This window comes from Ambystoma mexicanum, chromosome 6q (assembly GCF_040938575.1).
Source record: "Ambystoma mexicanum isolate Mex_15411 chromosome 6q, UKY_AmexF1_1, whole genome shotgun sequence".
NCBI lineage: Eukaryota > Metazoa > Chordata > Amphibia > Caudata > Ambystomatidae > Ambystoma > Ambystoma mexicanum.
In genome coordinates, this window is record NC_090937.1 from 1454755368 (window position 1) to 1454779198 (window position 23831).

The following is a 23831-nucleotide window of genomic DNA, read 5'->3' on the forward strand; positions in this document are numbered from 1 at the left end:
CAAGACGAGGGAGCTCGCCGTGGTCCACACGGCAAGGACCGTCCAACTCCTCACGGACCTGGGATTCTCCGTGAACTACGCCAAATCCCACCTGGTGCCCGTGCAAGTCGCACTGTTTCTGGGAGCGAGGCTCGACACAGTGTCCCTTCTGGCCTCCCCGTCGGAGGAGAGGACCAGGACCATCTTGGGCAAGGTGCAACGGATGTTGGTGGCCGACGCGGCCAAGGTGAGGTCCATCAAGTCCCTCCTCGGGATGATGTCTTCCTGCATCTACCTCATTCCCATGTGCAGGCTCCGGATGCGCCCGTTGCAAGAGTTCCTGGATGCGCGCTGGATCCAGACGACGGGCAGCTTCGAGGAAAGGATCAAGCTCGACGAGAGTTTCCGACGAGCGATACGGTGGTGGGGCACCCGCGCGCATCTGACGGCGGGCATGGACTTCCAGACCCCAGCCCACCAGGTGACTGTGACCACGGATGCCTCCCTAGAAGGGTGGGGAGCGCACACCGAAAATCTGCACGCAAGGGGACTCTGGCTCCCGACGGAGAAGTCCCTGCATATCAACGTCCTGGAGCTCCGTGCAGTGTTTTGGGCCCTCAGGTCCTTCCTTCCGTCCCTCAAGGGCAAGGTGGTGAGGATCTTCACCGACAACACCACCACCATGTTTTACATCAGGAAACAGGGCGGAACCAGGTCCCCAGCGCTGTCCAAGGAGGCGCAGGACCTGTGGCATTGGGCCGTCGCCCAAGGGATTCTTCTGGTGCCGTTTCATCTGGCAGGGATAAAAAACACCATCGCCGACTCACTCAGCAGGGAGCTGCGCTCGTGCCACGAGTGGGAACTACGGCAGGATCTGGTGGATCGCCTCTTCCGACGGTGGGGCACACCCCAGATCGACCTGTTCGCGACGGCGACGAACACCAAGTGCCGGAGGTTCGCCAGCAGGTTTCCCCAGACGAGGAGCATGGGCGATGCTTTCTCGTTCCCCTGGGAGGGCCTGTTCCTCTACGCGTTCCCTCCCTTGCCTCTGCTAATCCGGCTCGTCAACCAGCTCAAGAGGTCACGGTGCAGGATGATCCTCGTCGCACCTGCGTGGCCGAGGCAGATATGGTTCCCGGACCTTCTGGACTTGTCGGCGTCCCCGCCAATCAAGCTGCCGGCGGACGCGGATCTACTCTCCAGGGAAGGAGGCGCCATCCTCCACCACGACCCGAAGTCGCTGAACTTGCAGGCCTGGCTCCTGCAGCGCTAGAGTTTGGAGGATACGACATACCGGCCGATTGCAGAGAGGTTCTTGCAAAGGCCAGGGCGTCCTCGACTCTTAAATGCTACGGACACAAATGGAAGAGGTTCTCTGTCTGGTGCTACGCACAGAAGATTAACCCTCTACGGATTACGGCTCCCCAAGTGCTGCCGTACCTGCTGACGCTGGCCAAAGCTGGTCTGGCACACGCGTCCATCAAGATTCATCTTGCTGCGATCTCCCGATACACCAGAACCACGGGCCGGACGTCCTTGTGGTCTCATCGTCTGGTGAAAGAGTTCATGAAGGGACTGTTCAGATCGTTCCCGCCGGTGAAGGCTCCGGCCCCGGCGTGGGAGCTCAACGTGGTACTGACCAAACTCATGGGACCTCCGTTCGAGCCTCTGCACTCGGCCCCGTTGAAGTTTCTATCGTGGAAAACAGCTTTTCTCGTGGCCATCACCTCCGCACGACGAGTGGGAGAGATCCAGGCCCTTTCCTGCAAGGCCCCGTACTTGACTTTCCACGACACGAGGGTAGTGCTCAGGACGCACCCCTCCTTCATGCCCAAGGTACCGTCGGACTTTCATCTCAACGAACCCTTGGTGTTACCTGTGTTCTTCCCGTCGCCTTCGTCGCCGGCTGAGAGGACTTTGCACTCGCTGGATGTAGCTAGAGCGCTGAAGTTCTACGTGGACCGCACGAAAGGTTTTCGGAAGACGTCACAACTCTTTGTGAACTTTGGACCTGTCAATCAGGGGAAGGCTCTCTCGAAGGCTTCCATCTCCAGATGGCTCTCCGGCTGTATCATGTACTGTCACCGGTTGGCAAACCGACCGCTGCCTGGCCGTCCGAGAGCCCATTCCACCAGAGCGATCGCAGCTACCACGGCGTTCCTATCTGGTGTGCCCCTGCTGGACATATGCAGGGCTGCTACGTGGAGGTCGACGCACACCTTCACGAAATTCTACTGCGTCGACCGGGATTCCAGGGAGGAGTCCAGGGTCGGCCAAGCAGTGCTGCGCAACCTGTTCGCCTGAGGTGAGCCTGGTGAGGAGGTAAGATGCTTAATGTTGAGTTGATGTGATGCTTAATGTTGAGCCTTTGCCACCTCCCGTGGTTGTGCATGTGTGTACTGCTATGTATTCTTTATTCATGAGCATGTGAATCCATGCCAGACCCCATGCTGGAGAAGGAACAAGTTACTTACCTGTAACTGTTGTTCTCCAGCATGGGTCTGGCATGGATTCACATGCGATCCCTCCCGCCTACCCCTCTGCGGCTCTTCACTTGGTCATACTGCCACTTCACGTGCTTCCAAATCTGAAGATGGCTGCCAGAGGCGGTGCTTAGGTAGAGGGCAGTCATTGGCTGTGGTCAGTATGACGCAGAGACCAGTGATTGGTTATTACTACGAAAGACAGATCAGAAACGAAACTGATACTGGTTTTTTCTTTACCGAGGATTCCCAGCCTGACGACGGGGAATATTCATGAGCATGTGAATCCATGCCAGACCCATGCTGGAGAACAACAGTTACAGGTAAGTAACTTGTTCCTTCCATTATCTCACTCGCTGGCATATATGGTCCTTGGCAGGGCAGGAACCGAGTTCGTACAGCCCCAACGTTGCCCCTTCGGACATGAATGCGAAAATGTATGGATTCCCTCAGCAACGTAACGATTTATGACGAAATATTAGGTCTGCTTGCAATTTGTTGTGGTTTTGAGGCAAAATCATGTTTCATTTATAATAAGCAGTGACACCTTTTATCTTTTGACCTTTTATCAGCGAAATGTCTTAATGTATTTTTACCCCTGCCCCTCCACCACGTTGACGGCTTGTCTTGTTGCAGGAGAAACCATGAAATCTGCAGATTAAAAGGCCTGACCTATTTTACTCGTATTTAAAAGGCACACTGGTATGTTGTAGGAATCCGCAACATTGATTGCAATTAATGTGCTGTTCCATTCATTTGTGATAATCGTTTGTAGATAAAACATGGTTCATGGCAGCCCTGGTTTATCCAAATGTGCAAAGAGAGATGGCCACTAGTCAGCTGGTTTCCCTTGGACCGGCCAGGGATTTCCCCGTTTGCAGCAGGGAATTAGAAGTTCACGCGGGGGCGAGCTGTGAGCGCAGATTCATTAAGGCCCTTTGTTTTCTGAATGGTGGCTGGTGGGGACATTCTGTTTCAGTTTGATTTTCCGTGCCATTTTGCAATGAAATGAATCCCCACATACTATTTAACGAAAGGGCTTCAAGGCAGCGTATGCTGGATGGACAGAATGAACAAATATTGGACAAGTGCATCAGTATTGTGTGAAAATCAGAAACAGACACCATATGCTTTGGACTTCACACAGGCAAAATGCCAAATACATTAGTACCTCGTTTGTATGTTGATCCTAAAATGAAATTGTGTATGGTCGTGCGTTTTGCAATGTTCTCATAAATTATGCATTTGAGACTAAAATAGCTTCAGCTCCCATGTCCTCCCAAAATCTATATTCCTACATTTAATCATGTTTCTGCTCATTTCCTTGAGCCAGTTTTCCAATTTCTTGCCATTTTAATCTCCTCCCTTCCATCAATGCCAGCAGGAGCTCTGGCGGGGGAATTCATTGTGCGCTTTGGGAACCATATGCTATGCAAACGCTTTTTATGCAGATTTGAAAGATACACACCCTCAATGGAAAGGGGATAGGGCAACCAAATGGCGGGTCAGCAAGGTCCGAGAACGGAGGCACTCAACAGATGGCTTCATGCTATATTGCCAGCAAGGACGTGTATTTCTGTCTCTGGTCCCGGAAATGAGGACAGGGCCTATCCCCGGAATCAATCAGTCAACAGTACTCTTTAACAAAAATGTGTGCGTCTCTGCGTTACTGTTTAATGTTTCTTCTCAAAATGAGCGCGTGTGTGTCTGTCTACAAAGCTTTTTAATGCCAATTTATGGTACAGGCTCTCATTTCATACCAAGCATTTCCACAATACTCACACCAACACTCTCCAAATGTAACATAACTCACGCTAAACCACTGTTTCACGAGACTCATTTAACTCCAGTCTGGCTGTAACGTGCCTAAGATTTAAAGTGATTGTTGTAAAGTAGTTGTGTGGTGAGAGTTTTAGGAGTGTGCTGCTGCTTGATGATTTTTGTATTAGGCAAAATAGCTCATTTGGACCTAGCGCGTGTGCCTTAGAATCAGCTTTCCTAATCTTTCCAGACAGCCTGCTATCTTTAGACGGAATGTTGGGACCTTAATGTTGGCTTTCCCAACCTTTCGTAGCTTCATCTTTTTTATAGCTGGTAACATTTACTGGGTACTAAACCCTGTGTTTTCCACCGATTTCCCTTTCCTTAAATTGCGTTTTTCCCTTTGTATTACACCCATGATGTGTGTGCTTATTGTTTTTAAGGAGAGCTAAGCAGTTTTTGAACAGGGTTGAATAGAAGATTTGAAGAAGACACATGAATGGTGCCCATGGCCATGATCCACTTTACAGTTCAGAGTAGGCGCAGTTGGGATTCTACCATGTGTTTGCACTGCTACGTTTTGTAGCCCTCATTATTTTTACACTTTCAGCTAGAATGAACTGTTTGCATTCCAGTCTTAGCTTGGTGTGGCGGTTTATGTTGTTGTGTTGTCCATCTGGATGCAGTTTTCGTACTGTTCCGGGTTCAAATGTATTTCAAGAGAGGAGGGGGATGGGAAAATGAAGCAACAGAGTCCAATTTCCCAAGTTTCTTGGTTGAACTATTGTGCACAGGTATGGCATATTTTGGTGTGAGTAACCTGAAAGACTCCTCTCAGTTTCGTGTTGGCTTACAAGGTTAGTTTTCCAGTCATTTGTTTGCTCTACAAAGCCTGCCTTCAGGCCCATGATGCATGTTGAAATATGCCTGAAGCGGTACACCTTTCGGTTGTGTGACCATTTAAGTCTGGCATGGCTGTTTGAGATTTGTCCATTCTATTTCGAAGAATTTCAAGTTATAGCACAGATTTACATTCATGAAAACATTTTATTGCTGCATGCCGTATGCCCTGGGCTGATAATGTGATTGTACAAATGCGATCCTTAGAATATCGAAGGATTACTTTAATGGCGCGACTGAACGTCCTACCTTTAAGGGGGAGCAAGAATTAGCTTGCAAACACTAAGCTGCGTGTGTGTGGATCCAGGAATACTGAAAGTCTGCTACATTTCATGCTGATCTGCAATAACTTGATAGATACCTGAAGATTGTGGATTAGGGAACTACAGCAGAGGCAATGATGGTTCTTTCAAGCATTAATGATACTAATGTTTTGTAATGGCTATATGCTAATTTGTTAAAGCTGCATTCTTAAAAATTGTCTGTACTGAGAATTATACGAAATATACATATTTCAGTCCAGTTTGATCCTTTTCTGAGGGGATGTCTTGCTCCCAACTGACACATTCCCCTATGATGCAGAGAATGCAATGGTCCAATGGAAGCAAGGAGGAGGTCTGGCTTCTCATTGTCTAATCAGTGTCAGTGCTCTTTGGTGCCGAGCTGATGTCTTGTTGGAGTGGTGGGTCCGTCTCCCATGATAAAGTTCTGCTCGGCAGCAGCGAGGGCTTGCAGGGCAATGATACTGGGGCAGCGGGGGATGTCAGGTTGGTGGCGCCGGGAGGGCTGATGTCTTTGAGGTTGGCGGGGAGAAGCAGGGACTGGCCTTCAGCGGCAAATGGTTCGGCTGGCTGGGGATCGAGGTTTTGCAGCAGCATTCATCAGGATCCCCAAAAAGCTTGAGACCAGGCGGCAGCGTCGAGGTGGAGACACTGGAAGTCTCTGCAGGTCTCGAATGCAGAGATGGTGGAGCTTTGGTGGCGAGCGGGCTCTGTGATGCAAGGAGGTTCGAGCGTCGAGGATGAGGATGACTTTGGCTGTTACCTCCACAGAATCCTGGATGATGACGAGAGCGCTAAAAATGGCATTGAGATGATTTGGGGAAGCGGGGAGAGCCAGAGTCACTTCCTTGATTCTGCAAGTGCTGTGACTCCAACTCCGAGGGCTCTGATGAGTCCTTTTCCTCTTTGCTCTCAGTCTGGACAGACTAGCTGGCCCCTGCGTGACTCCTCCACCTATAGTAAGGTGCCCCAGTACTAGTCCAGCTGGCAGAGATTGCACATCTTGGTCCAACTGCAGTCACCCCCAATGTTCTCTGGGGATAGTTAAGAGACAGAGGGCACCTCTATCCTGGAACATCTACTTTCCTAGGGTTCTGGAAGGGACAGCTCATCCAACAGGGTCTAATGGAATTCTTCTGTTCTTAAAAGTTCAAGATGAATCAGGGAGACACCTTCTTTATAAACATACAACATCACAGGGGATTTGATAAAATCAAGGGTTTGTTAAGAGGCCCAATCCCTGTCACTGTGACAACTGAATTTTGCCTTCTTGCATCATACCCAAAGTGCTTTTTCTGTTGGTAGTGGTAATGGCAATCCCTCACACCTTTCCCATGACAGAATCAGATTACCTGAGAGGGAGTCCCGGGCAGGTGGACAGACTGAAACTAAGAGCTCATGTGGCAGTGCTGTCTAAAGCCAGTTGATGTCCCTACAGGTTTTAGGCCTTTCAAAGACAAACCATAGCGAGTGCAATGATCATGAATGAGTATTTAGCTGCATGGTCCAAGAAGTGACTAAATACTAGATGGCAAATAAAATGTGTGGTGGGGCACCAATTTTATAAAAGCTATGTCAGTGAATGGGGCATTTAGGACAAATTGCATGTGCTTTGCGATTTGATTATTCAAATGTAAACCCCACCTGTATTCCCCTACAATAAGGCTATACCGCAGCAATATTGGATCTCTGGAGGCCTTTAATGGCCAAAATTAAAATGTGGCAGACCAGTCTTTGTTATTGTAGTCTTCCATAGTTAATAAAGTAATTGGAATCTATTCCTTAATGAACCCATGTAATTGGTATAAGTCTGATTCCTTGAGAAGAGCGAGAGAGTTGACCCTGGCTGTACCCATATTCCAAAGAAAGAAACCTAATTTCATTTCCTCCTAAATTAGGATCTACTCCCCTTCATTGTCTGGCATATGCCGGTGACTTAAGCCTACTAGATGGAACTCCTATTGGGTTACAAAGATCTATTGGAGCCCTGGAGAACTACTGTCAGTGTCAGACTAGGGCATATAATTGTCTCGGGCACCAATGAAAACGTGGCCTACAGTTCAAATGGCAATTCATTCTTTTTGTGACAGACTGTTTGAATAGTACCAAAGGGGGAGTTTTTAGACAAAATGTGATGCAAAATGTGCAATTTAAAGAATATTTATTCAGCAGCAATGGTCAAAACTACTAGCTACATAGTGAAGTAATTCATCGAACTGGCCCACATTGGTCAAAAAAGTGGCCCATTTTGACCCAAAAAACTGGCTGACGCTAGCATTTTGCGTTTTAGGTTCGGGCATTGCCCTATAGGCCAGTCTGACCCCGACTGCTGTATTGATAAGTACTTTTCTCATCCTTTAACTGGCATATTGGTGATACCCACTGAGACTAGGTAAAGGACTTCATGTACCTGGGATTTCGGATCTCATCTAAACCCTGTACGGTGGGTTTATTCAATATCTTGGGCCAGAAAGTCTTCATATTTGCAGACCAGATGATGGGGTTCTATCGTAAGTATGGCATTTTCTCTGCTCTCTGTATTGTTTGTTATTATAACTCCAAGGTTGTACCTTCTTTGCTATATGGAGCTGAATTTCTACATCTGAAGGACTTACACGGGAACCACTTGGAGGGTATCCTTTGGAAAAGGGTTCCTTCCCTACCAAATTCTATCCCCAGTGCAGTGGTCATATTTGAGCTGGCACTCGCATCACTGATTACCAGAATTAAGTGGCACAAAAATCCTGCTATATCGCAACATTTGGGACAATACTGCACATTCTTTATTCTCCCCCCTCAGGAATAGTGATTGTGACGTTTTCATGGCCTGGGCAATACTTGCAATCGAATCCTGGACATGGGTGCTACCAGGCAGTACCTAATTGAAAATCTGCAAAGAATAAGGAAATCCTTTTGAGATGTAGACTGGTGTCAAATAGTTGATTCAGTCTCCTTTTACAGGTTATTTTCAGTGCTGACCCTGATAGAGAAGAAGAGAAACTGTATACCCACATACCTAATCAAGCACCCATTGAAATAGGAACGTACGCATCTTATGTGAATACCCCTGAACCTGCATAAGACTCATGAAATAATTGAATGTAGAACAAACCTTAGATATGAATTACGGTATTGTAGGCTGTGTCAGGTGCTGCGAAATCTAGAAACACTTGAACACTGGGTTGTGAAGTGTCCTAAATTGCGTGAATTCCAAGTGTTAATATTTGAGCGTTGTATTTCAGGCACTGCGTCTCTGTACACAAAATGTTTTTGGATTCAAAATTTAAACTGGAACCACATATCTCTGATGATTGCAGCAACCAAAGTTTATAACAAGTGTCATGAAAATGTGTAATCTTAATTGTTAGATTAATTCAGAATTGAACTGCACTTTTTATTTTATTTTTATTTTTTTAGCTGTTTATAATTGTATTTAGATTTTTTTCTTTTCCTTCAATATCTTTAAAAGAGTGTGTGAAAAGTTACATTTTCTTTTAGCTATATCACAATAATAAAAAACAAATAAAATGAGGACTATATCACAATAATAAAAACAAATAAAATGAGCGGGCAATGTATAAATGTCATATTCTGTGCATCGTAATAAAGTTGCAGCACAATTGAATATTTTGCATTTTTAATTGGCTACGCCGAATCACTGTAATTTAGATGGTTCCATTATTATAGCCAAACATTAAAGCTACACAGAGAAAAATATTTTTGGTTTCATGATGGGTATCCTATCAATGGAAACGTGCCCAACCAATTTCTTTGTGAATATGATTTTAGCAGATACTTCATTATATCCTTCTATTTTGACTATTTGGATGCAATTACTGTAGGTGTGTGCATGCAGGTTTGATGTGCAGCTTTACATTATGATTGTATAATAAATACATGTTGTGGATTGGCATACTTATAACAATGTATATATATATATTAGTCCTTGGGCCTCAGATCGTACCTTTTTTCGGATGAAAAGAAAGTTCCTTTTCACCCTGAAGCACAATATCATTCTGAGGGTCCTTTAAGACCATGTCATGTCATGCCATGCCACTGCTGGTGTGTTATGCTATTTTCGTGTGCATATGACCGAACACGCAGATTCATAATTTAGAAAGGAAATCTATTTGATTTTATCCTTTCTCTTGAAAAGACTGTAAACAAGCTTTTGATATCGCTGATCCGCTATTTCTAAAGTAAGATGATATTGATGTTTCCTCGGTAGTTTTACCATGGGGAAAATGTATTTCAAAGCTACATCTTCCACCCAATAATAAACTTGCGAGGGAAATTGACCCCTCAGCTCTGCATGGCTGCATGCTGATGACCCGTCCTGTGCTAGCCCTATGTGTTGCTCAGGGTGTGGCTAGCTACACCCTTATGAACTCTGCTAGCTATGATTGCAGGTTCTGCAGTAAGGTGCGATTCATTGCCGCAGTAAAGAGGTCAAAGAAAGTATGTTCGTATTCTGACCCCATTTTTTTTTTTAACCAAATTCAATAGTTTAACGAACCCCTTGCTCCATTGCTAACGTTACTAAGTAGTTTTTAAGTCTAAAACCCCTAAAAGGCGACAATATCACAGTTTTCTACTGACTCCCCTGCAAGCCTGCCTGTGTCATTGAGACCTCCTTTGATAGACGATCTTAGTGTACAGATTCAATGTACATGGATAGTGTGTCAAGACTCCAAAATATTTAATTTGAGGGACTTCTTTTCTTACAGAGACTAGATCCAAAAACGGTTTACTTGGTAGGACATGCTACATTTAAAAGTCAAGTTTAATCCGTAATAATACTCTTTAAACTTGCTTCACTTTTAGACTATGCTTTTTTATGTTGTCAAGTGTTCCCAAGAAAGCAGGTGATTGGCTGTTTTTCTTTTACTTTATTTCAACTTCTGTCAGTTTCGGATTCACACTTTAATACAATCTGGTGGCTCTAAACCTGAAGACGAAGTACAGACCTGTTTAGTATTTTCTAGGTTTTCACTACACTTGTTTTCTCTAAATTAAAGGACAGTCTGAGGGATTTCCCCTGACATGTGATGTGAGATGACAGTGTGAATAATCATTGACAAAATCAAAAATGTGCTGGTTTTGCGTAGGCATGGGATTGTCATTTGCTAGGCGCTACCATAATGTTCCTACCAACCCATAAAATGGCAACAGTTGGCAAATGGTGTGATAACCTAGGCATACGATGACTGCCTGACAGTTGCCCATCTAATGCCTATCTAATCTAGAGCCAAACTGTTGGTTTAGCAAATGCTTAGTTTTAACAGAAGTACAATACCAGGACACACATTGCTTAAAATTCAAGTAGCTGAAGGCACACTGGTATACACTGCAATTAAGCCATTACACTTCAGAAGAATTTCTAGGAATTATAGTGGCAGCCTCATACTTAAGCATTACTGCACAATAGAGCTAGCTCAAAGAAATCCCAGAAGAGTGTGTTTTGGGTGGAGATTGGCGGTAGTGAGTGGGTGGGCATGGCAATACGTGGTCAGTCAATAATGGGTAAAAGGCCAAATGCCACCAATACGCTGTCTCTGTTATCACATCGGTACTCCTATGCCAATTTTATCAGCTTTATAGGTGGCGCCCTATCCATTTATTTTTTTTACATTTAAAGAAAGAAAGGAATTTACTACCTTAATTGCTGCTGATCCATAGTGGCAAAAATGTCACTTTACAAGCAAATACTGTGGACAAATGTTTTCAAGATCTTTTTTTATCATCCATTAATATTGAAGACCATATTTGAATTCTTTAGGCTTAAATGAATGCAGATTGGGTGCTTGCGCAACAGGTTATGTCGTTTTAATTTTTTACAAGCATATGCAAAATAAAAGCAGAATTTATCTCATTTGCATACCTTTACTGCTGCGAGCTTGAAGTAACATTCTGCAATTTGCAGAACTGTTTTGGGAGGTAATTTTATTCTTTGACAAGATTGCACCAGAGAATTAGTAATGAAATTAGCTTTCGGCAAATGCAAACTTGGAGGCATCTTTCAATTAAAATGCCACAGTGGAAGAGTCTTGACAGTTTGTGTGCAATTTCAGTAACCTCTAATGAGGTACATGCTAACTGTTACAGATTTACATGGATTTAATTGTATTTGTCCGAGTAAAATTGGAAGTGTTAGTGTTTTAAAGTGATTAACTTGTTTCCCCCATGCGTATCGTTACATATGTTTGTCCATTTCAAACGTTTGTCTGAAGTAATTGCTACTGACATGTTGCATGATAGTAAATATCTACGTGAAATATTGCTTTAACAATGTTATCACGTTATGTTATGTTATTTCATTGCATCTATTACTCTGCACTTTAAATTCCATAACAGATGGGTCATATTTACACAAATCCATGTTTATTTCAGTAGGAACAAAATAATTACTGGAATGAAAAGGACGATGACGCCTAAAACCCTTTAACCGTTAAATCTTGCTCTAACTGAAAGAACAAAGTAATACACATTATTGCTATGCAGTGTCTGAATGTATAATTTAAGTGTAAGTGCTGATACTTTATTGTGAGTGTGTGTTTGGCAGATATCTAATTTGAATTAGTTTGGAATTATTGAGTGGAGCTTTGGGGACGGAGCGGCAGAGTTATACAAAAAGATGGATGCTTCTGAAAAACTGGTAAGTAGGGAGAGCGATCTTGCATAGTGTCATTCAGCCATTTATGCTCGCTTTGCTGGGCATGGCACTGTGAGAGACGAGGGGGTGGGTGTTAGAGGATAAAGAGGGAGGGACATACATGGAATCTGCGTTCTTGTTGGATGCAGACCGAAAGTACATGGTTCTTGGTGTGGTTTCCCTTCTCTATGTATAGTGGAGACACTTGGGTGTATGTTTATGTGAAGGGGAGAGCCCAAGACCGATGAATTGCATAACTCTGGGTGAGGCGAGCTTGTAATGTGTGTTTTTGTATAGTGTGAGACGCTAGGAGTTTTTAAGTTGGGGTGAGGAGGGGGTAGACAAAGGGTACATGAAGCGAAATACGGTTGGACAGTAAAACAGTTCAGATATACAACATTAAATCTAGTTGAGCACTAACTAATCTAGCTATAAATCAAATGAATATAGCTATGCAACAATCAGTCTATGCAGCAAAATAATCAAAAGTATATCACAGCTTGTCTGGATATGCCCAAATCGAATCTAACAAATTAAAGCTAGGAAATAATTAAACTAGAGGTGAAACAATTAATGTATGCAGTGACGAGGAAAATTCAGACTCAATTTGGTGTGATTTGTTTGGTAGATATTTAGTGGCAGCTCGGAGGTTCACATAGGAAGCATACACTAACAAAACACTTCAGACAATCCAGATCCTGCAGACACCTGCCCTGGTACATCATCTTATATAGCATTTTCAATACATTGTCACCAATGAGCATAGCAAAAGCATTTACCTCATTAAGGAGGTTCTTCCCAACTAGTACAATAATATGAATATGTGAAAGCAGCCAAAATCAGAACTTTCCTGTACACTCCCTTCAAATCCTAAATGGGCTCGGAGTAGTTTTATCCTAGAATCCCAATTAAACTTGCAAACTCTCATCTGTGTTCCATTTGAAGCTAGGTCAGCTCGCATCAAGCTGGAAATTAGCTGCAAGTTTAGAAGTACATAAAAAAGGCTTCTGCTGTCGTTAACAAGCATATATACAAATCTTTTTGTTTTGTGTGCCAAAGCGGGACATCATTTTTTCAGCAAGCGTATATGTATTTCTAAATGGACTTCTCTAACTATACCAGACTGGTGCAAGGATGAATAAGTCCTAGCCACCGTGAATTAGTACAAAACCTTATTTATTTATCCTTTTCATCAGATTTCAACTACACCAACCTTTCATCTTAACATTCTCTTGACGTCACATGTTCTCCAACTGCACCTTTCATCCACATTAGCGAAGGAGTGGCGTGTAGTTGGACAGCAATAATCTTGCTATGCAAATAAAATCTACTATTAATGTAGCATGGCAAACGAAGACCGACCTGCACTTCGGCACCAATTAGTCAAGCAGTGCAGCCAGTGATCCAGGTGATGTATTTTGCAGCATCTAATCCAACTTTGCACCAACTAAACATGGATATGCTACAATCAATATATCTATGGGACAAATAAGCAAGGTATGCAACAAACAAATTGGATATGCAACATGAATCTGGGTATGCATTAATTAAATCAGTTTTGCAACAAGAGAGTTCTATCATTCTAGTGTTAGCAATCAATACAGTGGGCAACAATCAATACAGGGCAAACAAACTAGGGTGCCAGGGCACACAATACAGCAAGTTAAAAATAAACCTAACATACAATTTTATCTAGGGCACACATTACACTGGGAATACCAAGCTCAAGCACGCAATTAATCTAGAACCTCAAGGAGAGAAATGCATCTAAGCAGACTTTTAATAGAGGGGAGGGGGGGGGCTAAATGTATTCTAGGGCTAATGAAATCTCTTCCCCTCCACTCCACACCATGACACTCCAATCCCCTCCTTCACCTTCTTCTCTCCTCCCTTATACCCTCTCACTACTACATTCTCTTCCTACTCCGTTCCTCTCAAGTCCCCTATCCTACTCTCTCATCCCCAGCATTTTCATCTTCCTGTTTCCCACTTCCTTCACCCTCTCCACTCCCTCCTCTCTTGTTAATCTTCATAGGCAAATTGTTCAATTTACTGTTTTGATTCATATTTTGTAATTGTTTGTACTGTTTTATTGTATCCTTGTTGCTGTTATAATGTAAAGCGCATTGGCGTAAAGCACTATATAAACCCAATAAACATAAGCATAATGATTTCGGAGGCTAGGGAGCAAAATACAGTGGGTCAAAAATAATATAGGGCAAAAGATACAGTGGGGCATACATTAATCTAGGCCAATCAATCTAGAATGTCAGGCAGCAAAATAAAATGAGAGCAGCAATGCGTTACAAATGGGATACTGAGGAAGATTCATAGAATGGCAGAGTGTTTTACATAGTTGTTAAGCAGCTTAGCGCTCTGGGCTGTGCATTGTAGGGGGGCAGCCCTTGTGCACCACAGCAAACATGCAAACAGGTTCTGCTCTTTGACTTTGGTCTTCTCTCAGTGCCCGGGCACCGCTGCCTTGAAAAACATAGATTTGAGGGCTAGTGTGCCACTTACTTTACCTCAGCAGTAGCCAATCATAGTGGGCAGAGGTAGGAAATAGTCAGGAGATAGCCGTTGTTACTCCTCTCCCCGGACTTCCTGAGTTGGCGTTAAAAAATACACTCTTGTACCCATGATCAGACTCAAATGAACGTGGACAAAGCTGTAATTTCGGAGACTTCCTGCGTCGGTCATGTGACTTCAGCAGTAGCCAATTGGGGTGGGCAGGGGTGGTAAAGAGACTGGGAAGAGAGAGGAGGTCCAGGAAGGAGAGCAGCAAAAGTCGCCAAGCATGCAGTTAAAAAAAACACATAGGGGGTCATTACGAGTTTGGAGGCAGCCATGGTGCTAATAGCACCATGGCTGCCTCCAAACACGGGTCCGGGTTTGGTATCTCTGAATGGGGACTTACCGGGTCATTCCAACCTTGGAGGACCCGGTAAGACCCCATTCAGAAAACAATTCCCCATTCCCATTTGAGCCCCGATAGGGCTCAATGGGAATGAGGAAGGAGTTAATAACAGGCCCGCAAATTGCGGTACCGTTATTAGCTCTATTGTCCCTTAACGGGTCCCGCTAAGAACGGCTGGTCAGACCAGCCGTTCCTGGTGGGACCCGCTAAGGGACCTCGGAATATGGCGGTAGGGGGTTAACGGCACTGGCATCCTTACCGGTGCCGTTAACCCCCTACTGCCATACTCTGAATGAGGCCCATAGGCTGCAGAGAGATTTGAAAAAAGGTAGACACTTACTGGATATGTTGCCACAATCATGTAAAGTAAGGCTTAGCCACTGCCAATCGCATATCACGATAACCTATAATCAATTGCAGGGCTAGGAAAGCAACTGTCACTGGGCCTCATTCCGAGTATGGTGGTAGCCATGGAGCAATTAGCTCCATGGCTGCCTCCCATACCAGTACCGCCTCCGGCTTGGTGCAATGGTGACTTACCGGTCCATTCTGAGCTTGGAGGGACCGGTAAATCCCCATTGAAAAATCCATTCCCCATTCCCATTTGAGCCCCCATAGGGCTCAATGGGAATGGGGAAGTAGCTAATAACGGTACCGCAATTTGCGGTACCGTTATTAGCTCTGAAGTCCCTTAACGGGTCCCGTCCATAACGCCTGGTCAGACCAGGCGTTAAAGGAGGGACCCGCTTTGGGACCTCGGAATAGGGCGCAAAGGGTTTACCGGCACTGGTGTCCTTACCGGTGCCGGTAATCCCTTTGCGCCCAACTCGGAATGAGGCCCACAGATTAGATTGACCCTGCCACATAGCAAATGACTATAGCCTCGCAGCTGGTAGAGTGCAAACCTTGCCCATGGTCTGGTATTACAATCATTGACCCTGAGTTCTAGTGTTCTAGGACTACATAGAGTGTACTTCTGAAATGATAGATGTATGTTGAGCTTTTTACCAGGACTTTACTCCTTAAGCAAGGATTGTAATGAAACATCTGTACACATCTTTGAGATCTCTGCATAGAAGAGGTCCTTGAAGGCTGGTGGGGGAGGTATCCTTGTGCTTGGCACCAAAACCAGGAATGTACCCCGTTTTTCTGAGGTGGACAAAATTTGAATGACACTTGTTGTTTTTTAATATATATATTTGTACATGAGATGTTACCCTGAGACACACTGTGGTGGTACAGTGCAAATTATTCTGATGTACTGGTTTTCCAGCCTATCAGACGACTGAGTAGAGAGTAATGACAATGGCACATACTGCATTTACAGTACAGTCATTTGTCAAGTTGTTGTCGAAACGACCTTTTGTGTGCACAGCCACCCTTGTTTGCATGCTGGTTTTGTTTGGCTGTCTTGGCAGTGTGAATGCTAGATCCTTTACAGGGAACTCTGGAGATTTCCTGGTGGGCCTCTTCATCATGGGCCTCTTTTGTGTGGTTACAGATTTTATTTCCAAATGTTCTAATGGTAAAGGGTTTGGGCTTGCTCACACTGTGTAATATGGGGCCACTTTGAAAAACATTTCTAGGGCCTCTTTCGGTTTCCAGTCCATCCCTGTGTGCAACCTTAAGGCACTCAGCAAGCTCCCCTGTCACTGTGTATTCCATGATTCTAGAAGTAATTTCCCAAATTTGATGGCCATTCTGGATTATCTCTTGGGATTGCTGTTACTAAACCTATGAGCACCTCCTTACATTATGTTCTGTATACACGTGGTAAAGTACCTCTTACTGTACCATATAAGGATATTGCAAGGCTGAGTTGACTTGCAATATTCTTTATCCGCACAGTAGTGGGTATTGTATCACTTATAATGCATGGCCATCTCCTTTATTACCCGGTCTCTTGCTTAATCTAATATTAGAGATCTTCAAGTTGTTGATGCATATAATCAATGTAGTATCTGTTCGGATTATAACAAACGAGTACTCCGCCTCTACCATTTTCCCAGAAAATGAGTTAAGCGGTTTAATAAAATGCATCTAAAAAAGTGGTTTTGGTTTAAATTAAGTAATAACATGAAAATAGGTGCTTTCTCTCCTGCATGAAAAGTCAGCAGTGCACAAAATAATCATAATAACAAGCAGTACTTTATCAATGAATGGCTGTAATGTGTCACAGAAATCTATTTTAGAAGCAAGGAATTTTAAAAGCTAATCATAGTGTGAATTAGTGTTGGTTTTAGGTGTTGGTGGCAGCTGGATTTCTTCTCTGTGCTGGATCAAGCAGCAGGCATTGTAATGTCACAGCTCAACTCTACTAACTGATTACATTGCAGTAGTGATGTCATTTTCCTGTGACAGCGCTACTGAGCTATAATAACAAGCCTATAATAAGAACATTATTTGCATGGTTGCATACAGGTATTGCAGGCTGCCATGTGTTATAGCATCTCTGCATCTGCATACGTCTTTCAAAAAGAAACGGTTATTTCTTAAAAGATTAAAGTATATTAGCTTTGTTCTGTCATTTAAATTTCCCTTTGTGCTCCAGTTATGAGTATATATTTTGGCTTGTTCAGTGACATGTCATTCATAGTGTTTCTGATCTGCATTACAGGCATTCGACCTCCGATAATGAATGGGCCCATGCACCAGCGCCCCCTTGTAGCACTGTTGGATGGCAGGGATTGTACAGTCGAAATGCCTATCCTGAAGGATGTAGCCACCGTGGCGTTTTGTGATGCACAGTCCACGCAAGAAATTCATGAAAAGGTAATGCTTACACCATTTACCGCCATTGATGTAAAGACTATGGGCCTCATTTCGAGTGCAGCAGTAAGGGGTTAATGGCGCCGGTAAGGATGCCGGTGCCGTTAACCCCTTACTGCCGCATTATGAGGTCCGTTAGCGGGTCCCACTAAGGCTGGCTGGTAAAACCAGCCACCCTTAGCGGGAGCCGCTAAAGGACCAGGGAGCTAATAACGGGCCCGAGCTCCCTCCCCATTGGCGGCTCGAATGGGAATGGGGATGGCTTCCCTGAATGAGGAAATACCGGGTCCTCCAAGGTTGCAAATAGCGGCATGGCTGCCTCCAAACTCGTAATGAGGCCCTATAACTTTTAAAGGACTGTTTATGCTTTTTAATTGACTTGTAGATGCTTTTAGGTTTACAGGATCTTTAAATCAGAATTGGTTGATATAAGCAAATGGGCATAAATAAATGCTCTGTGTTGGCTTTACTGCATTAAGTGCCCACTGCAATGTTTATAAAACCTCAAGCACCTATTTGTCCTTTGACAAGGAAAAGTGGGCATTACTTATGCTATCGTAGACACAATGGGCCTCATTCCGACCTTGGCGCAAAGGGATACCGGGCACGGGTAAGGACACCGGTGCCGGTAATCCCTTTGCACCCTATTCCGAGGTCCCCCAACAGGACCCGTAAGGTACGTTTGGTTGGACCAAAAGTACCTTACGGTTCCCCTTAGGGGACCAGGGCACAAATAACGGCCTTGGCATGCGCCGGGTTGTTATTTGCACCCTCCCCAATGGGGAATGCCATTTTCAATTGGGATTTACCGGTCCCGCAAAGGTCGGAATAGACCGGTAAGTCCCCATTGAACCAGGGCGGGCTCGGTACCGTTATTGGAGGCAGTCATGGCGCTAATAGTTCCATGACTACCTCCAATCTCGGAATGAGGCCCAATTATTTTTAAAGAAATGTATCAGCATATCATGGGTGGCATTTTTATTCTCTTCTATGATATACACTTCATGGATTCACGCTTAACAAACAGTTGTTCTTCAGGGGTAGAGTCTTGCGCACTGGCTACAACACAACGCAAAACAACAGGACTGAGTGGACCAACAACACTTTCGTCTTTCTCATCACACATGGCACTGCCACACCTTGGTGTCTTTTTTTCTACTTACAAGCTCCTTGTATTGCTGCCTGCTCATGTTGGGATTTAGAAGCGTCAGTCTCTCCCCTTCCCTTTTAGTCTAAAGATGTCAGAATAAATCTGGTGTGAAAATTCACAGGCAAAAGTTTTAGGCATCCAATGGGGATATAAACGGCAGCCACACAGAGAATCGGTTGAGTTGTGATGCAACTCTGTTCTGTCAAAGTCTCTTCCATGAGAAGGCGGCTAGGGATGCACAGAGCCTGCCTGGATGCAACTGAGAAAGGGACCTAAGAGGCTGTGTATAGAGAAATACAGGGAGAGCGTAGCCCGGAGGGAGCAAAAACTGCAGAAAGACAGGGGGAGAGCGAGAAAGACCTAAGAACCATTGGACCGAGGAGAGAGAGACCCCCAGAGGACCGGGGAGAGAGAGAGAGAGGCCTGATGGAGAGAAACCCTGTGGCGGTTGGGGGGGCATTGAAGGGGTGCTGAGAATCACCAGCCAGGAGCAGGAGAGAGGAGGAAAGGAAGATCTTAGAAAATAGAAGAGCTCTTAAAGGAGTCTGGGAGAAGATACAAGGAGTAGCCTGGGATGGGGTCGAGGCCCGAGGGATGAGCCTGAAGCGATGAATGGGAGAAGTGCAGGGAAAAGATGGAGAGAAGGCAGGTACAGGAAAACCTTCACAAGGTAAGAGCTTTTGGCATGATGTCGAGGAGGAGAAATAGAGTTGGGAGGCTGTAGAACCATGAGATTGGAAGTGGTGACAGATCTTGAGAGGAACATGTCTAGACCTTGGGTTGGCACGTCTTCCTGTGACTCTGGATCTTACTTTAACGGCAGCTCCAATGTGGCACCAAATACAGAATCAACCTCTAGGCTGTAGCATGATTTGAGATCTGGGAGGGGGAGGCTACTCCACTATCCCCTAGCTGCACAAGAACATTGCCAAGGATGCTATGAACCTCAGAAACTTCACTTAAGGACTGAAACTCCAAGATCGTAGGAGAAATGTCTCTTAGAAATTCTTTGTTTTGTTTGGGAAACTAAGCACATATCCCCACATTTGGTTTAGTTATGTTAATCTGCCAGAAAGGATCAGGATCATGCCTTAATAACTTAATTTATGTCCTTTTGAAACTTCTGAAGCGATTACTACATGTACTTCAAAGCATGACCACCCTGACCATGTTTGAATAACTTTGTATGCACATTCCTGGCCATTTTGGAAATGCTTTCATTTGTTCTTATCAAAATCCTAATAAAGAGCTGTTGGACATCTGACCTCTGTTGTAAACCAAACTATGGTACCTGGTAGAAATCTCGATCGTCCAGGCAATCAAATCTATAACCCTTAGTGTCAGAGCAGAACATAACTTAGCCATTGTATCTCCACCTATGTTGTATAAACAATTTGTATTAATTTAATTCAAACTTTTTCGAAATTCTTTATCAAAAATTCATGATGTAGAAAATGACAAATCAACACTTATAAATCTGACTACATATACATCCACATATACATCCAGCACATCATGCACATTCATTTCCATGCATACCACATTTGTTCAGTTTTAATACTCCCCTCGTTGAGTTTTAATGCTCCCCAGTCATACTACAGGGCTTGTCTAACGACTCATATCAATCTAGACTTTCAGAAACACCTCTGTGCTTGTTGCTGTCTGGGTAGGACCTGCTGCTTTGTTGCCTTGTCTCACATTCGGGATTTTCTCTTTTTTGGAATTTCGTTTTGGTGTCCTGTGTCAAACAGCTCAGGGAATGGTCTAGTAAAATGTTTTATTGTCCCTACGGGTCGGCCATGTTTTTTTAAGCCTAAGTGGCTCGATTTTAGAAAACTTTCCTATGGACCTTACCCGAGTTTTCGTCCATTAAACGCAAGCGAAAACAAGCACCAGGGAGCCGCCATTTTCTGATAATCCTATCTTTTCCCCGATCGTCCTGGCTGACCTGCTTTTGCAGCACTAAATCAATTCCCCCACCCCTGAGCCTGACATTATCAAAACATTCATATTCCCCGCCTCTCCCCGTGACGTTACTGTGCTGCGTAGGCAAACGCGCCCAGTCGTCTTCTACGCGACTCCACACAGAACCGGGAAACCAACACAGATCAACTAACAACACAGCGCGCCACAATTCGGAATATGAAACTGTACTTTAAAATGAAACAGCAACACGGTACATTTGGTAAAGTACATTTATTTGACATTAAATGTTTAGAGAATATTCAGCAATTGACATATGAACTCCGGAAGCCATTTATTTTCTTTTATCTGTATCCGCAATAACTGTTCCATTTCATCTTGAGTCACGCGCTGTTCCTTTATGGTACACAGGGTGTTCATTTTCGTAAAAAGAATCACTTTGGAAGCACGGTGAACCGCAAGGCTGTTCCATCAACTAGGCACCAGGCCAGCCAAAAGGTTGATATGTTGCTTCTAGCCACTAGTACAGCGTAAGGGCATGTGGGCCCTTGGCGATCGTCCCATAATATGGTGATCGTGCTCCAGTTGTTGACACGAAGCTGCAGGTGTCTGCTGAAGAATCCATCCGCCGGTGTCTCAAACAGATGGCAGTGGCAGAAAGGGATCAAATACCTGTTATGAAAACAAAAAAATGATAATTAGTCTCGCTAGCCGAACTTCATTAATATTACTCATTTTATTTATTACGGCCCATCAGAAACTATTTGCTTGCAAGGATAGTTCAATGGAGTATGTTCGTCTCTAAAATCAATGTGAAAAGTAACGAGATAAATCGAGGCCAACACACAATGATAAACGACAGTCTACATGCGTGAGGAATGATATGATATATGATATGGCATGTGTAACGCGCCTATACTCAAGTGTTTCTAGGCGTGACGAGGCAGGTGGGGAACAAGGGCAGACAGACAACGATCCTACTAGGCCAGGTGTCTTTCTGATCGCGCATGGGGAAGGGCTATGGTTAGTTGAATACAAATTAAATAATAGGGCCAGCTGGTGGCAAGTGCAAGGTAAATGCCGGGAGAAGGGGCTGAAGGATACAGAGACAGTCCCGTAGTGCAGGTAGGCAGTGCAGGGAAAAGTGGCTGGGCCAAGGACCGAGATCGGTGAGACCAGTGGACCTGCATGCCCATGTGCCCACTACGAACAGTTTTACTTGCTTTTCCTAGCTCTTCATTCATTCATTTATTCATGCATCCATTCATTAAATCTTCATTCCGGTATAAAAGCGTGTAAAGATTTACTTACATTATATTTGAAATTTCCATTGTGTCTCTTCGTAATGCAGTCTGTAAAACGGACCGTGCTCTTGACAACGATTTTTCGTATACTGATCTAAAATGAAACTCGGTCTAGTTTCTGAATTTTCTGCCTTATCGTCTCTTACGTTATTGCGCACTCCCTTCAAATGTAGTTCTTTCGGCATGGTCCCTGTCTCAAGGTCAAAAAACAATAGACCCTTATACTTCCAGTGCGACTTGTGGGCCTCATCTGGGCGCTGTCCTTCGCATTCTTTATTTGCAACATCACCTTGTATAGGCATCTGTGAGAACTTGAAGTTTAGAATCCGTCTATGTAGTGCGCCTCAATGTGCAAATGCGAACTGGCTTCTCTCCCAAATGCCACGGCCCGCTTGGCTGGCGCGTTCTAAGTGCGCCAATTTTGTCCCCGTTGTCTGCGAGCTTTGCAGCCCAAATTGAGACATTTAATTTTTGGCAGAAGGTCAGGGAAAGTATAAAGTACCACAGGAGTTGAGTTAAAAGTGAGATTTATTGTTTGTTTTTGTTTTATTATTTGCAATACGCAAGCCTCCCCTCCGTTAACAGTGCGCAGCATTTACATTTACATGAGATGAGAAATGAGAAAAATATATACATATACATATATGAGGTGAATAGAGAGAATTCAAAGACGACACCCAGCTTGTTCGCCACCCATGATGATGAAGGTAGGGGTTAGGTTTACAGGTACACTGTACAATAACATTTATTTACAAAAAGACAATCGTATTGCAATTATTCAAACCAGGATTTGTACTTCACAATCAGCTGTGCTTCGGGTGGGCATGGCACAGTCGCAATGTTCGGTGGCAATGGATCACTGCTCTGCACAGAAACGTCCAAAATTCCATATCTGTGCTTCTCTAACACAGCAACAATAAGGCCTTTCACAAAGTCGAACTGCATTTCATCATAGACTGGTTTGATCACCCATTGCTTAGTTCGTTTTGAAAACACCTTAGTGTAGCGAGGCATCCTTACTTTACCCCTAGTCCTAGATTGTTCATGTCCGACATTGCTGTTATGGGCCAAGACCGCTAGTAGAGTGCGATGTTTCATGCCCCGAAAGCTAAAATGCAAGCGCTTTGGCCTGTACTTTAAGCACATATTGTGGAACACCTCCAAATCTCCTGTGTGACAGAATACTGTCAGTCCTCTCAAATCTCTTGATAGAGTTTTGTCGAAAACAATCTTCTCAATGGCTTTGTGTGTCGGTGAAGATGGAATCAACCACTTCTTCTTCCGTGCCTCCTCTGGGGACAAAGGGCCATGTTCACATTGGTGGAAATGTTCATTTGCTGTCCAGCGGTGAACGTTGGTACAGTGGTGCATCAGTGACCGCCATTTTCCAAGTAGTATTTCCACTGAACCCTGACAAGTTTTTGAGCTCCACCAAAGATGGTTGGTGATAGAATGTGACCACTGCAAAATACTTTCAAAACCTTTTTTTTTCCCTGCAGCCGAGATTTTCTTATTGATTGATTTAGCAAGATGCCATACGTCAAATTGATGTTTAATATGTGGGAACTGCTCTCTCATTGTCTTGGCAATTGAAACGTGTCTATCCGTGGCTATGAGGTCGATGTGCATTCCCCTCGATTGTAGATATTCCACTGATTTTATAAAACCTAGTTTCTCCATGGCCACTGAGGATGTACATTGTGTTACGTGCA

The 23831-nt window shown here is 44.3% G+C and overlaps 1 protein-coding gene across 6 annotated transcripts in view; it reads left to right on the forward strand.

Annotated features, from left to right (window-relative positions):
* CTBP1 (C-terminal binding protein 1) overlaps positions 1-23831 on the forward strand; it is a 1060098-nt gene that overhangs the window by 174934 nt on the left and 861333 nt on the right. For all 6 annotated transcript variants that reach the window (XM_069632161.1, XM_069632164.1, XM_069632166.1 and 3 more), the window contains exon 2: positions 17591-17745. In XM_069632161.1, coding sequence (XP_069488262.1) covers positions 17591-17745 — 155 coding nt within the window. The remainder of the gene's footprint in view (positions 1-17590; positions 17746-23831) is intronic.